General features: G+C 40.1%; 1 protein-coding gene across 1 annotated transcript in view; it reads left to right on the top strand.

Annotated features, from left to right (window-relative positions):
* The first annotated feature begins 15,431 nt into the window (after window positions 1–15,431).
* DTNBP1 (dystrobrevin binding protein 1) overlaps window positions 15,432–17,382 on the top strand; it is a 63,075-nt gene continuing 61,124 nt past the window's right edge. Inside the window, exon 1 of the mRNA XM_036378688.1 lies at window positions 15,432–15,528. Within this exon, the coding sequence (XP_036234581.1) occupies window positions 15,473–15,528 (56 nt within the window). The 5' untranslated portion in view covers window positions 15,432–15,472. The remainder of the gene's footprint in view (window positions 15,529–17,382) is intronic.

Genomic DNA, 17,382 nt, shown 5'->3' with positions numbered 1-17,382 from the left:
AAATCATGAGATAAAATAAACTCCATATTAAAAGGCTAATCATTGCCTCTCTTATTCATGTAAAAATAGATCCCTTTAACAATCATGTGGGTAAAATTCAAAGTGAAAGTGTCACCTTTGTACAATGTCTGATAGCTCAGGCCCTGCTCTGAACTGTCCACACTAATTGATCTTTCAGTATCTACCTGCTAAGCCCAAAGGAATCAACAGACATATTGATAACCCATTTGGGAGAGGGAAGCACTTTACCCTGTGCTTTTAGAATGGAGAGAGGCAATGTCCCAGATATTCTCTTTCCTTTTGCAGCAGTTCCTGAGTTTGCTGGCTTTGAGGCTGCTTTCTTGAAGGTACCTGAATAGTCTTAACTTTAGCAGGTGGCAACAGATAAAACATGGAATTACATTATAGTTCTGATTTCTTTGATCTGCTACCCTGAGACACAACCTTACCCTGTGGGGTCTGATATCATTAACCTCTCCCCAACCTGGGACTGACAGTCTTTCCAAATTCTGCTTACTGAGAAGTCCACTGATAGTGGAGTTTTGCACGCTGTGTACTTGGCATCTTCCACTCAGCAAGTACAGCCATCTGTTTTAGTTTGTCATCGTACCAGTCAGCCCTTCAAAACTTCATGGACAACTTTTTCTAACATTAAAATGCAAAGACCTCCATGAAGCAATAAGGAGGAAGGGAGAATAAATTAGGCAGTGCTTAGAATAGGAAAGACAGCAACCCTTAGATAAGTTATAGATGCTACATTCTCATTTAAATGTTAGCACGTTGCTAAGGAGATGGGCAAGGAAGAGAATTTGTAAGGAGTATCTACCTTAAGGAGCAGGGTGAGAGAAGCAGGTTTCCACCTTCCCATCAGCTGGACATCAGTTCAGAGCTGAGAACAACATCCACTGTTGCTCTTTATCCCAACAAGAACAACAAGATGTTGCTCTTTATCCCAATCTTCAGCTCAAAGCACCTTGGATAAATTCTGGGAATCCTAAGTGAAAGAGACTGAAGATCTGCAACATAATCTCAATTTCACACATATTAAGACAGAGAGAAATGAAAAATTTGCTTCAGGTCACCCAGCAATGCCTTTCTTATTCAAATAAACCACCATATTAAAACAAATCTAAATAGTGACAGTATTAAATAAGTGCTGAATTTGGTCCACAGATCACAGCCATAGGAGTGGAATTGTACCAGAGACATCCTACTGAGAGTCTCTGTTACTAGATTGTGGTACTTCTGTTAGAGACAGAAATTAAGACAAAAAGAAAGCAAATGGCAGCTACAATAAAAGCTGCTGAGCATTCCAAACTAATTTAATCTCTTGAAACACAATTCTTTCAAAATAAAGATGTTTAGAAACAGCAGTTTAGCAGTTCTAAGCATGCTAGCACCATCACCAGAGAGATTCATGCTCTGGGGAATTAGAAATACCCATCTATGCTCCCTGCATTGTAATCAGCCAATCTCGTTATGCCTTCCTGCTTTATAATTATAGATCTTATTAACAAAGATGAATTTCATGAAAAATAGGCATTACAAATTGCATACTTTTCAAAAGAAGAGGGAATAATTTAGTTTTGGATGCCAGTGAGATTGTTTCTTCATCTAGACAGAAAGTTTAGGTTTAGTTAATAACTACCTATCTGGCCTCTTCAGCTGTTCTTTTTTGTGTTAAGCACGACAGTCAGGAAGTCAATTATGACATGAGGTGGCCTGGGTTGCCAGAGCATGTGGCTTTTTAGATGTCACTACTGCAATGGCACACTGAACAGCTCATCTCTGCCCAGAAGGCCCACAGCCTTTTCCTGCAACCTGGAGTAAGTAAGCCGGGAAGTTTGGAAGTACATAAGCTCCCACTGCATGTACAAAACCAGGATATGACCAGTGTCAAACAGCAAAGTGGGTTGGGGGAACAAGTACAGTTTATCAAATCTCTGAGAGACTGGCACTGGTCTGATGGGTTCTCACTATCACTGTTCTCCTTGAACACAGATATGTCTGTGACTGTGAGAGTATAATCTTCCTCAACTCCTCAAAGAATTCTTTGAGTCTGTGGGAGGGAAAGGGATCATTTACATAGTGACTAATCAGTTGGTTTTAAACTTGCTAAAGACATGAACTGGTAGAGCAGGGAACTGACCACAGTTTGTGGTTGGGTTTCATCTTTAAAAAGGAATCTCACACTAAGTTCTCCGCAGAGAGAAAGAGAGACCAGGAACAAGGAATCCTCTTTACGTCAACCTGTAATGTTTAAAACTGAGTCTTGGCAATATCCTGTGTAACACTGAGATTATTCTGATAAAGTTACTATTCTTACATACTGTTCAATTACCAGTATTTTAGTGTTAGAGGAAGGAAGAGAATAAGAAACTGTATTTGGTATAAAGTTTTTATCAGGGCCTGTTGGGATAGTACAAAAGGTAATGATTTTAAACTAAAAGAGAGTTTAAGATTAGATACCCAGAAGAATTTTTTTACTGTGAGGGTGGTGAGGCACTGGAACAGTTGTCCAGAAAGGTGGCAAATGGAAATATTCAAGGTCAGGTTGGATGGGGCTCTGAGAAATTTGAAGATGTCCCTGCTCATTGCATGGGAACTGGACTAGATGACCTCTAAAGGTCCCTTCTAACCCAAACTACTCTATGATTCTACGATTTGATGAATGGCAAGGAGAAATAACTGTATGCTGGCTGTAATGCACACACCCATCCTTACCTATGCCCCTCCAGGACAGGGCAGAGGAGTTTGGTATGAGGGAGTGAAGCTCAGCATGGGAAATGGGGAGGAAAGTTGTTATAACATTTCTTTCTCACTAGGCAAATATATTTTAATTGGGAGTAAATTAAATAATTTTCACCAAGTGTATTTTGCCCATAACAGTAAATGGTGAGTAATCTTCCTGTCTTTATCTTGACCCATGAACTTTTCTGTGTCTGTTTTTCTTCTTATTTTCTCCCTCTGTCCTGCTGAGGAGTGAGGAGTAAGGGGGAAGCTAGGTGGAAATCTGGTCCTTATCTACAATTCACCCACCACAGCAACACATGATTAAACCTCTTTAATCCCAAAAAATCAGCAGGAATCTGTTAGTTCAGCTCCAATGTGTTTCTGAAAAGCTTTTGTAATAGTTACTACACCTTAAAATTGCTTTGATGAAAGCAGTCTTTAGGCAAGACAAAGCATAATTTTCCCACTATCAACAGGGAGTCCTGTTTCAGTATGCCACAGATCACTGCTACAGTTTATAGGCAATAAAGTAAATTTATTCATTTGAGAATACTGTTTCTTATATCAAATAACTTTTAACAGTTAATAAATGGAATGAACTGTAAGCTGTATGAAGAGGAGAAAATGAAAAATTCATTTCTTAAAAGAAGGCAGCATGACAAATAAGCAAATTAAGGAATATTAATATTCAACTCCACTCTTCCTTTTTGCAAGAGCTGGCTTGAAAAATTCTTGAAAAACAGGTTTCAAATGATAAATGCCAATTTGACAGAAGATAACTGATGGAAGAATGCATCTACTCACTGAAATTGCTCAGCAGGAACCTTGTTCACCTGTCAGACTCTGCAGGCTGATGAATTTCTGTTAGCTCCCATGCTCCAGGGATGATGAGGAGGACTTCCATGTCTGAAGTCTATGAGCTTTGGACTTCCAGGTCACTGAGGAAGTGAGAAATCCTTCTGCAATGTCTGGGATGTAGTGCCTTGAAATCATTTAACACAGATGCTGTACTGTGAAAATAATAATCCTGCCTTGCAGATATAAAGACTCTGTAGATGCAAGCTGGCCTTAGACAAAAATGTGCACTGCTTTGAAATTTCAGGTCTTTGCATCCTTAAAGAAAAGAGTTCTGTTCAGAAAAATGGGAGAGTCTGCCTTGTGCCTGTAGGTCAGTGGATCTGATCGTCCACCACCTGTGTTTTTAACCTCATGTGACTGCAAAAGTCCTTTTAGAGGTATAGCTGTCATGTTATAATCTGAGCATTTTGCTTTCCTGCATCAGGATTCATCTTTCACTTGTTCTGGAAGAGACAGCATAATAGTATTTAAAAACTTTTAAATCTTTACAATATTCCATTAAGTTACACTCATGTAACCTCCTGCAAATGGTACTCCCTCTAAGGACACTACAAAATTAAAGACATTCTATTGCCTTGACTAATTTTAGCTAGATCTAACAATTCTGATAATATTTTATTAACTTTGATGAACTTTGAGATTCCTTTTTTTTTTTCTGAGATGCAAGTATTATGGGACAGTAACTTTGGACCTGTTTTCCCAAGGAAGTGAAGAAGGAATATCATAAGGCACTGTACCGCAAGGCCTCCCCTTCCTAAACCTGGGACTCCATTGAGCATTTCAAACTTCAGAGAGATACACAGTTCTCAAAGACAACAAATTCCCATACATTTTGTGAAAACTGATTGCTGGAGATGGATCGAAATGAGTGCTCCCACTAAGTAAGAGCCAGTTGCAGATCAGCCAGTTGGCCAATCAGCATGGATATAATGAACAGGCAATCGGCACACGCTTATTTCAGCAGCGGCATATGTTGCCACGTTCTCAGCCAAACTGGCAAAAGACATGAGAAGGAGCTGGAAGAAGTACTTGAGCACTGAGAATGGGGAGGACTATGGAATGCGGGAGACAAAAATAGTTTTTAAAAACTTCATTAGTTCTGCTGCTCACAGAAAAAGTTAACTTTGGTATCTTAAAACTGCAGATTTTTCCTTGAATAAAGGAATGTATGAATTTCTTATGCGAAAGACTTATGGATTCTGCCTTTTAGCCTGTACTTCTTGAAGTGATGATATATTTATAATAAGATGCATTTTATGAGAACCTATGTTTCAATTGTGAACAGCATGAAAACCAGGTTGTTCTCTTTCATAGTGCGAAGGAAATGTAAAGTGAGAACTGTTGAAAAGGATTTTCCAACAGGAGAGTGAAGGTGATGCATTCTTATTCTGGTAATGACAGAATGGACTAATGGAATCATCAATACCTGTATGTAAACTCAAATCATATGAACTCAATAGAATCACTACATTTTAGTTAAAAAAAGCTGGATTGCTTTTCATTTTTCAATGTCTGTTCTTCAGCCTAGTTGATAATTTGAAGACACTGAATAGTCTATTTAAAATAAAGTAACTATTTTTAAAAATAAAATTGTCTGATACAAGTTAGATATCTAATATTTTCCTCTGTTGCTGCAAAAATGGAAGCATTACAGCCATTACATGAAGTCATAAATGCACATGTATACATAAAACATTATGTATATTACATCTCTTTTTCCTAGTCATATTTAGACTTGTTGTAGTAAAAAAAGTGCAGGGAACCTCATCCTGAAATGAGTTGCTGGACTAACATAAATATATAAGGCTAAGAATCTTGATGCGACCTGATTTCTAATTATATAACAATTCCATAAGTAACTGCTGAATATTTAAATCTTGTATGTTTGTATATATTTGAATCTTCATTTACTGATATTCAGAAAGCATCTTCAGAACTCTCAGTATCAAATGAGCTGATTTGAAATTACTGAATCACTCCTAGATACTGATGATTAATTGGAAGCAAAAAACATACCACTGGCTAATTAAAACAATACAGTAAAGTCATTACAGCAAGAATGAAATAATCACCATTTTAGCTCAGCCTTCCCCACAAAATTTAAGGAAACCTCTATTTTTAAAGATCTGTGTCTTCAGTGTACAGGTTACTTCCAAAAGTTGTATGTATGAATAAAAAGGAAATACCAATGAATCCATAAACAGTTATAAACTGAAAACTTAGTATGGTTCAAAGAAAACAAGATTTTACAGAGATCAGAGGATCACAGAAGGGTTGGTTTTGGCAGGGACCTCTAGAGTGCACCTGGCCCAAGCCCCCCTACCCAAGCAGGGTTGCCTAGAGCCAGTTGCCCAGGACCAGGTCCAGATGGCTTTTGAGTATCCTCAAGGAGGGAGAGTCCAATGCCTCTCTGGGCAACCTTTGCCAGTGTTTGGTCACACTTGCAGTGAAAAAGTGTTTCCTGATGTTCAGAAGGAACCTCCCATGCTTCAGTTTGTGCCTGTTGTCTTTGGTCCTGTCACTGGGCACCAATGAAAAGAGCCTGGCTCTTCTCAGTCTCCCTTCAGGTATTTGATACCTGATAAGATCTTGAAAACATCTTCCATGAACCTTATCCTTTCTAGGTGAAAGTGCCCCAGCTTCCTCAGCCTTTCTCCACTGGGAGGATTCCCCAGTTCCCTGATCATCTCTGTAGCCGTTCACGGGACTCTCTCCCCTATGGCCAAGTCTCCCTTGTACTGGGGAGCCCAGAACTGGACACAGCACTCCAGGTGTGGCTTCACCACTGCTAAAAAGAGGAGACAGACCACCTCCTTTGACCTGCTGTGACTACCCCCAGCGCAGGATACAGGATACCCCCTGTATCCTCCTAGTGCAATACAGGGTTCCATTAACCTGCTTTGCCACAAGGGCACATCATTGGCTCAGGACCCACCACATGTAGTTATATTCATAAAATATATTTTCTTCCTGTTCAACATACTGTTTAAACACATAGGCTGATTTTGCAACATCAAGGCAGACATGAGCAAAGTCTTTAATATGTACAGACAGTGCCAATATGAACAGCAGCATTTAGATGCATCTGTTTACTGCTTACTCAGTAAAAACAATTTCCTAGTGGAAGCTGTGGGATGCGGGATATAGCTAGGAAAAGAATAAATAAAAACTTGATATTTTATGAAGCTAAGAGAGATTCAGAGATGGAAGAGCAAAGGGCTCTAAGCTAGACTTAAAGATCTTCAATCCATATCTTCGGAGTGAAACCAGTTTTTACTTTAAAACCTGAGAGCAGTTCAGATTTCTTGTACCTCCCTGTCATACTGCTTAAGTACACAATGAATGTATACAATAAAACCATGTTGAATAGCACAGAATTGCTCTATGAGAACAACTGGATGTTTGGCTACTAGACATGAATATTATTGCTATGTAAACAATAATACAGCAATATTAACATTAATAAGTCAGAAGTCGAGTACATTAAATACTGAAACAATGTTTGATACACTGTACTGAAAGAAATAATTTCTGAAGTAAAATTCCTTGTTGCAAGGCCTTGCTGTAAATACTCTAGGTTTATTTTTATTGTCATTTCCCAATAGAAAGGACTTATGATACATTTGAAGGCCTCTGACTATCTTAAAAGTATATATACTAGGAAAGCTTCCTGGTTATGAATAACATTTATAACTCTTCTGAGAATAAAAATAATATTCTCACATGTTTCATAGTTCCCTTTACTCTGCTGCTGGGAAAAGGCAAGGTTTCAGATGCATCTCTCAAGGCAGTGTATTTCCTCATTCTCATTTTAGTGCACATATTTTGCTGAAGGCTCTTTAAGCCTCCCATGCATTCCACGTCAGACCCTTGGTCTGAACAACTAACCTCACACTCTCTCATTCCTGGAAAGTCCCTACCATGAAGACTTTCTACAGAAAGCCAATACTATATCTCACAGCAGTATAACATCAACAGACAGGTCAAATCCAGTTTTTCCATTCTGTGTGCTGCATTATAAAGGTCAGAATGACAAAGCAAAGTGGCTTAAATTTGGCACCGAAATGTTTTTATTTTCAGCTGTTGCAGAATGGGCACATCCCACCTTTAATGATCACAAAAGCCTATGTCATAAATCAGGCACCTAAATATGAGCATTTGGCATTTTCGTGTCAGTGTTTTTCATATGAACAATATTTGTCTACATCTAATGGACCTTGATATTCAGGAATGATAGCTACTTTCCAAGCAAAAAGCATACGTAAAAAAAAGCAAAAGAAAACTGAGAGAGAGCCAGCAGACAACACTTTAAATCAAAACTCGCCTGTGCAATTCTCAGGTCCAGCCTGAAGCTATGTAATTTGAAATATGAAGTACTTTCCAGGAGGATGAGATACTTTTACTGTAGCTAGTAAAGCAACTCTGGGTTGTCACAACAATGGTAAATAGACAGATAAAATAAATCAAACTGACAAAATGTACTGTGATAAGAAAGTTCTGCAGAAGTACAAGAGCCATTCTAACTATTTCATTTCATTTCATTCAAACTGAATTATGCTCAATAAATAAAATACAACACGAAGATAAAAAAAACCTATCTCTGTCTCCAGGCTACTTACAGCGTAAGTGGATTAGATTCTGTGCATAATGAACTAGTAAACAGCAGACCCATATAAAATGAGGAAAGAGAATTTGATTTCAAACGCTGAAACAGTATGAAGTTGACAATTGCACAGAGTTATTAGCCAAATGCTAGGCAGTCAGCCAGAAGGCTTCAACAAAAATTGCCTTAAGCAAGAGGAGCAACCAAGGGGAGGAGTTAACAGGGAAAAAAATAAAACGGGGAAAACTCCATTAAAATCACTCATGGGATGATATTTGTCGCAAGAAAGGCCAGAATGACAGATGATTAAGATCTTGTTGATGGAAAAAAAGTGCAAAAAACAAAAGCAGATTTAATGTAAGAAGAAGTCAGCGAAACAAGCACTATACTACCAAACAAAAATCTAGAAAACTCCTCCATTAACAGCAAAGGGACAGCCATTTTATTCTGTTAGTCTGTTGTAATTCCCTTTAGAGTTCACTTGGATAATGAGTGATTAATGTCTGTGTGCCTAAAACTAAAACTGTGTCCTAATTGGGTTTGGCTGAGCTAATTGCCTCTGATCAATAAAACTGACACATAATACGCTTGTCCATCAAGAATCTCAGTCTGGGTATCATTGCACTTCCCTCAAACCCTGCTTCTGACATCCAGGGGAACAGAAATTGGTCACGTTCATAGAAAATTGGACATAACACAGAAGAACTTAAACAGAGCAGTAAGCACTGGGGAAATGTGTATTTTATTTGACTAAAAGCCCCTTGTGCTTCATGGCACATCCCACCCACTCACAGCAGTTTCCTACAAGTTTCCAGTCCCTTCTCTGCCCTCAGCATTTCTGTGCTTTCCTTACACCAGCACAGAGACTCCAGTAGAGCCTCATAGTGCTGGGAATACAGCAGTGGAAGGGGGGAGTCCTTCCCAGAACACCTCCAAAACACACAGGTTCTGCTAAGGTTCTTTCCCACACCAGTGTCCCTGTAAGCCTGCTCCTAAAGCCACACCAGCATTTTCTGGCACTGCAATGAAACAGAAAACACATGACTTTTTCCTCAAACCAACCAATTATGCTTTATAGCCACGGGGAACATCTAATCATAGGATACAATGCCTACTCCAGCAAAATTACTCACAAGTGCAATAAAATTAGCAGACACAATGTAACTACCTAATACTACTCCAAATACCATTGTAGGGCATTCATTCATGCTTAATACGTCTTTTTAATTTCCTTGACATCAGGGTCAAGATTAGCTACACAAACTATGCAGTCTACACAAGTATGTTTTCTTCAGCCAGTTGCTACCAAGTGCAGCCCCTCAGACCATTTCCACAGAAGTGCCACTGTGAGAGTCACTGGAAATGGCATAAACTGCTATTCTGCTAGGAGGCAGGGTAAGGAGACTCTGGCCTCTGCTTCTGTTCATGAGGATTGTCTACATGGTCCTAAAAATACCAAGTGAAACAGTGTAACACAGATCTCCCCACCCAGCTTAGCCAGGAGAAAGGAGCTTATTTAAACAACCCTGTGACTATGTCAAATGCCCGCTGGCCACTACACACTCAAACCAGTGGTGGTTACCAAGGTGTCCTTGTGAGATGAAATAAGCCATGAGCTGTACTTAATACATCATCGGTAAAATTTTGCTCATCTGAGATACATGCCCTTGCAGAGAAATAAATACTATCACATCTCTATTTTGCTTTTCTATGCACTGCCATGCCCTCTAGCGGAACTGGCTGGTTTGCTGAGTGTTTTTTCCTTTTCTCAAAATCTGAACTCTGAACTACATTCACCAGCAGGAGTTATGATCCTCACTTTCTTTTTGGAAGCTGCTGTTACTATTAAATTTAAATAACTTAGTCGTACAGAAGTTTCAAGATACTGAGAGAATCCAAATTATAAAGTTTTAAATAAAGTCCTCGCTTTTGAGGCAGCCTTCCTATTAGTTGTTCTTTTGATAGAAGAAAATCCTGCTTTGTGGTCTTTTACACAATGTCAAAGTAAAGTCAACTAATTCAGGAAGAGACAAAAGGAACTGAAGTAATCTGGCACCACTGCTGACCTATCCAATACTTCCAAAGCAAAAGCACACAAAACTGACAGAAAACCTCAGTAACAGTAGAAATTACAGTTTCAGACCCAACTTCCACTTGCAAGTTCACTGGTGGAGAAACACCTAGAGCTCACAATCTCATGCAGAAAAATACTAAATACTAGGAATAAAGTGAGGGCAGAAAAGGAGATTAGGAGAAAGATAACAGGAGCCCATATCCTGCTTTCTAGTTTTCAGGATCTGCCAGCTTCAGTGGTGACAGCAAAATTTTTATCAACATCTTCATGACTGCAGACAGCTGTGACTGAAGATTAAGAAAACACACAGTTGTCCCACTGAATTAGGAGAGTTACAGCAGCCACGTTGAGATGGTCACATCAGGACATGTTTTACCACCTCATCCAGTCAGGTATAACTGTCGGCTGCCCTTGGAGTCTGTCTGTCCCAAGGTATGTGCTCTTGTCCTCCCCTCAACAGCAATTAAGGTCCAGCAGAAGGAGGATCCTAATGCCTGTTTAGCTTCATAACTCTGCTTAGCCACTGATTCCCTCCACCCCTAGTTTTTCCCAACAGTTCAGAAAGGTGGGAATTCATCATGTCTTCATTCAGTAGATACAATGTAAGGAGAGTGGGAGGGGAGGACCAAGGAATTTCACCATTATTTTTATCTATTGCTACAATGTGCCTCTCCCCATAGTCTTTTTCACAGAAACAGTGAAACTGAAGCAAGACATGATTTGATTATTATTTGAGAATTATAATTCACTTTCATGCTGTAAAAAAGATAGTGCATTAAAAAGTTAACATCTAAACCAGGACATTGAACCTATATTAACCTGGAGATTAAGTCCCATACCTGTTCTTGTATGAACTGAATTAAGAATATTTTTACTTGGTATACAGAAATTATTCTTACAGTTCTCTTTAGGATTGAGAATGATTATTGCCCATTTCTTCTTCTGCTAGTTATATGGGGGGAAAAATTAGAATACCAACCACACTAACAAAAAAAAAAACCCTCCTCACAACTTCCTTTATTGAGATTAAAAAAAAATCCTCTATTCATATAACAAAAAAACTTTGTGTCAGCTGCAGAGACCATTACATAGCTAAACCCCAAGAGTAAGTACAGGTAAGAGTAGAAATTAACTCTTATTAGAAAACTATAAAGGTTAATTTGGAAAAGAAAGCTCTTATAAGCTGCTAGAAATGGTGATGAGGCCTCAGGATAAGTGAGACTACGACAGAGAGTTCTTAGGATGTAATGCTTAAATTTAGTTTCCACTGATATAATGTACCCTTCTGAAGTTTTGGGCATATAAAACTTTTTTAGAGATGCCAACCTTTCTTTTCAGCATGCAATGGAATGCCTGCAAGAAATGTTGAATCAGATCTTTATACACTTTCATTAAAGTCTTTATCAATTACAATGGTAGTAGCAGATTTTTAGAATTAAAATTTGTCTCGGGTATTTCTAACAATATTTAAGCTTTATATCAGTACAGATCCAGCTAGGTAAACAAAATATGTATAGAATTGCAGAGCTATAATATATACTAGTCAAGTTTTAATCATGTTCTACAGATTATTAAAACCAAAAAGTCTTAAATTTGCACCCAAAATATAAAGATTGTTAAACCATACTATCAGCAAGACTTAAGGAGGACAAAAATTACTTCTACAAACCTGAGAGATTCTGAAAGGGCTGAGAGTTTTGTTCACTATTTCTAGTCAGTTTGAGAATGTCATATTGGAGGCTATCAAGCTAACTGCACTCAAAAGAAGAGATGAAGACATAAACCAGATAGATACCTAAACAAATTTCACTTAATATCAGCATAATGGGAAAGTATTTTAAATCATTTTTCACCAAAAAGCTTAACAGGCATGAGCCTGGTGTCTACAGTATCACTCTTTCAGAACAGTCTTAATCTAAAGTCAGCCTAAATGGGGGTCACTAAAGCCTAGGAAAAGGTGGAATTGTGGAAAGACATGACTAGGGATGACTTTGTGCTGCAAAATCTATTACAGAAATGTAGCCTAATTTATGCCTCTAAGGGAGGCTGATCTAGAAAAGAAAAGAAATCTTCATTTGACGCAAGGGTTATACAGTCAAACACATTTCCATGTTTTGCTCTAAAAATTTATTGTTACTGACTTATATCACTTTATAGGTGTTCTTTATAGACATGCAAAGCACAGAATGCCTATGCATTTTTTGTACAGACCAGTATAGCCAGTCACAGCAAATTTGCAGAAGATACTAGATGTGTTTTTATCAGAGAAGCAGAAGAATAAACTGGGAAGTACTAGCTCAAATTCAGGTCAGAATTAACATCAAATAACCAGACCTGAACAACTTAATTACTAAATGAGCAGAATAGGTCATTGATACTAAAAATTTATTTAGCATTAATTTTATCTCTAAAAAACTTGACCCAAAGCCCCTGGCAGAATTTTAGGTGGCACTGTGCTGAATTAACACCTGAAGGACCTGTCTCAGAGCTCTTTGTTAAATTAATTGCTAGTGTACATAAATATTAATAAATTAGTATAAATATGTAACTTGTGTTTGAAATGAAGCCATGTAATTCAGCTTTAGTGATGGAAATGCTATAGCTCTGCACTTTCTGGACAAACAGGGGAATCTCCAGATCAGACCAACACATAAAGAAGTTTGGAAAGTGACTACAAGGGAAAAAAAAAAGAAACCAGGCCTATTCACTCTAGAAACAAACAAGATCAAGCTAAGCATGTGAGCTGATAAGGAGCTTGCAGAATCTCCTTAATTTTAAATTCCTAAGAACCAGTAAAACAAAGTTTACACAGTGTATTTATAATTCATCATAGCCCTTGAGCAGGGGATGTGCTTTTAGAAGTTTCTTCCAGTCTTGTACTTCTAGAATTAGTGACTGTTAATACTATCTCAACACATTTCTTCTCCCAAATCCTACACAACATGTGAAACAAAACTGCACAACAGTTTATGAATAGTTTTTCTAACTGTAAAAGTAGCAATGGAGTCTAAAACTGCTTATTCACTGTGAATTAGCAGGGCCACCGCTGACAAAAACCATCCACAAGAAAATTGAAAATATGTAACACTGAAGAAATTAATAAGATTTCGCAAAAGAAAGCTGAAAATTAAAGGTTAAAACCCCTCCCTTGTCTTCCGAACACTTTAATTCCTGTAATATCATATATTACATAAGGCCAGATTGCACAGCTTTTGTCAGCATTTGCAATGTGTGTCTGTGAATACATCAGAAAACACTTGATTCAAGGCCTTCCCCTCCTTGTGAAGAAGTAACTGTGCAGGCAAGTGGGAAGTCTCTATTTTCAGATATTGTTGTTAGGTCAAGCATGAGAAAAATACCTTCTAAATGTCATACTTTTTTTTTTTTTGCAGAACATTATAGGCAGTCTGCCATGAAAGCTGTCTTTCTCACCTCAAGATAAGGCAAGCTACATCAATTTCAATGTTTGGAATATCAACCCAACCATTTTTCTTTTAGCAGGCATTTAGCTTTCAATTTGAATTTATGCCACAGAGCAATACTTTTTTTCCCATAAGCCAAAGCATAAACAATTTATAGGTCATATACTCTTCTGAAAGCCCACAAGCTGTGTTGGGATTATGGTGTCAATTTTCCAGTTGATTCAAAGTACCTCCAAACACTCCTGAATATACTTCTGCAGTATCAAATGACACATCCAGCAGTGGCCCTCTGCATACATTCTCCTTGTAAGAAATTATTTCAGGGCTCTCCTTTCATATTTTTGGATTTTTCTACCAAAATTGAATTGTTTAGAAAATAAAATATTTTGACTTTGAAATCTCAGCTTTTTCTAAAAGCTGAAGTCTCAATTAAATGGAAGTCTAAGATTTCCCGGATCCACCTAAATCTTACATCCATGTCATTCAAACATTAACTGAAGATGCACAGGGTGTGAGACTGTCTTCCTGTTACTACAACTGTAAATATAGCCATCCAGAAAGACTGGCCAATTGTTCTGAAAAGGTCTTGATTCCACTTAAACTGTCTGAAGATTTGCTGAATGACTCCTAACAGTTATTATTTGAGCCGACAGTACCTAGAAATTTAATTTAAACTTTTCACTGGATTATTTACTATTTGTAAGAACAGCCTTTTTTCTTTTAGGTCATTGTTTGTAAGAATCACTAGTATCTATAAAGCTGTCTCCAAAGAAAATAGTGGAGGGACACATAGACAAACAATTCAACTACCAGCTTTGCAAGGATTGGAAAGGTTATTATCTATCCCTTACTCCAAGAACTTGGCAACCCTAGGGACACCCTAGGGATATCCAGTGGTTTTGCTTTCCATACTTTTAAGATTTTGTGACAGAACCTGATTCCCTGAGTTCACAGGATAGGTCAGGTTGGAATAGACCACAGTGGGTCACCTGGTCCAACCTCCGCGCTCAAGCAGCGTCATCCCAGAGCACGGGGCACAAGATTGCATCCAGATGGATCTTGAATATCTCCAAGCAGGGAAACCACAACCTCTCTGGGCAACCTGTTCCAGTGCTTGGTCACCCACACCATCAAGTTCTTCCTCGTATTCTGGTGGAACTTCCTGGGCATCAGTTTCCCCCTGTTGTCTCTTGTCCTATTGCTGAGCACTACCAAGAGCCTGCTTACGTCCTCTTGGCACCCTCCCTTCGGACACCTACAGACATTTATATGGGACACTTATATGGCTCCCCCTCAGCTGCCTCTTCTCAAGGCTGAAGAGGTGCAACCCCCTGAGCCTTTCCTCCAGTCCCTTGAACAATTTTGTATCGCTAAGGAGGTTACTCCTACGCTACCATCGCTGAAGTCAGAATCATTCTGGTGAGAGTCCCAACCTGCCAAGGTGCTTTCCTGTAAATATACACTGTAAATATGCTTTCCTTTAAAATAACCTCTACAAAGCCGCAACTTCAGGGATTCGCACGCTACTCAAGACCTGCCCTTGATGCCGCCCGGGCTTTAAGCGCAGCCCTACGCTCGCACTACGGGACACGCACAACGAGAGTCTCGGCTCTCCCCGGCAAACTCGCCCGCTCCCAACCCCGCCAGGACGCGCCGGGAGCCGGGCGGGCGGAAGGGACGGGGCGGGCTGAGGGGAGGCGGCACCGGGGCCGGAGCTCAGCCGAGCCCCGCCCGCGCCCCGCCCTCCGGCGCTGGCCTTCGCAGCCGGGAAAGGCCGGGAAGATGCTGGAGACGCTGCGAGAGCGGCTGCTGAGCGTCCAGCAGGACCTCACCGCCGGGTGGGTATGGCCTGCGGCACCGCGGGGCTGGCGGGGGCAGCGGGAGAGGGGCCCGCGTCCCGCAGCCCGGCCGGGCAGGGGGGGAAAAGCAGGTGACCGGGGGCTGGGGAGGCGTGGACTGGCACAGGGAGGGAGGAAGAGGAGGAGATTGCGCAGACGGGAGGCACTGCCGGGGCCGGTCTGTCACCCGGGGTGCCTGCCCCCCTGGGTGCGGGGACGGGCTGGAAAGGCGGCTCCAGGGTCCCGAGTCCCGCCGTGTTCCCGCCTGGGATGGGCTGATGGCGGGCTGGAGAGCCCTGCGGGGCCGCGGGCAGCGCTGGGGGAGCCGCGGTGCCCGGGGAGCAGCCGCGGTCAGGGCAAGGAGAGAGAGGGAGGGACAGACAGTCAGACAGACCGCGGTTGTGAAAGAAGATGTGAATGAGGTCAATTAACGCGCTTGAATTTTTTATGAAGTTACCGACCTTCAAGGTTTCATGGATCAGCGTAATCCCTTAAAGAGAATTTCTGGGCGCCGCTTGGTGTGCGGAGAAACTCGCTTTTCCTTGGAAGATGAGTTACTGTCACTTGGGGAGAAGGAGCGCAGGATAAGCGGATGGAACAGCCCCGCACTTGCGCTGAAAAGTAGAAAGATACTCTTCCTGCGTTGTCTCACAAGGTTTATTTGGGGAGGCCCTGTATCGATGCTGTTTTTAGTACAAGCAGGTGGCCCAAGTGAGTGTCGCTGGAAGCCAGCGAGTGGCTGCAGGACAAGGTCATGCCTGTGCTGCAGAGCTGCTGGCTCATGATGAGCCACAGGGGAGTATTGTGTTGTAATCAATTGCTTTTAAAAACTGTGTGGTCTTTGGCAGCGTTAAGGCTGCCTTATAATACCCCTATACCCCCCCTACGGTAAATATTTATATATAGTGAAGAATGTCTTTGCACCCTAGAAACTGAAAATATCTGAAATAACTGAAAATATAAGTTTATCATTACTTGCTTGTATACCGGTGTATGATGGTCAAGAGAAACTGACAGAAGAGGCTGCCAGTCAAACAGATAAATTGCTTACATGTTATCTGTCTCATCTTAGCAAACAGCAACTGAATATTAAACTGCCTTAAAAATACAGACAAAAATATTGCTTTATTTATGTCTGATTTTCTCTTTTGCTTCTCAGAGGAGTTGATATCTCAATACAGTGTAAGGCTCTTTTGAAAAGGATGTTTTTCACATGGTGAAAGAGAACAACAGAAAGGTCATAACATGCCAGATCTGATGGTCATTTAATTCTGTGGTTCTGTATTTGTGTTTTCCATATTTGCTGCAGTGGAGTCAGTATATTTCCATGTATTTTGCTTCCTTCCTGGTGTTGCAATGTTTTTTTCTGAGAACAGTCCCTGATTTCATAATGTCCATCTTTGTATTTTGGCAAATCCATTTATGTGCCCTTTTTCCAGTGTCCTGTGTTTAAGTGGTATTTTCATGTGTGGTGTAATTTTTTTTTTTTTTTTTTTTTTTGCCATTGGGAACCGGTTTCTCAGAACCACAGTGGCAGAGACTGTGGAAGGCATCTTTTTTTTTTCCTTTAGTGTTCCCATATATCCAGAACACAAGTTGACCTGGTTTGCCCCCTCTTCCTTCCTAGACCGTGCAACCTAATTTCTTGGTGTTCTGGATTACTCTGTTCTGCACCCCACCAAAGTGGTAAAAGAAGTCATTTTGTGATGTTTGTGATGAGACTTAAGCTTAAAGTTGTATAATTCTCAAAACCCAAAGAGAGTATTTTTTGTGGCCAACTCGTTAACTACACATAAATGCTTGCAAAGTAGAACAAGTTGAATTTCATGAAATTGTGAGGGGAAAGGTTTTCCA

Source organism: Molothrus ater, chromosome 1 (assembly GCF_012460135.2).
Source record: "Molothrus ater isolate BHLD 08-10-18 breed brown headed cowbird chromosome 1, BPBGC_Mater_1.1, whole genome shotgun sequence".
NCBI classification, from domain to species: Eukaryota; Metazoa; Chordata; class Aves; order Passeriformes; family Icteridae; genus Molothrus; species Molothrus ater.
The sequence above is the reverse complement of the archived record's forward strand: the minus strand, read 5'-3'. Positions and strand labels throughout refer to the sequence as shown.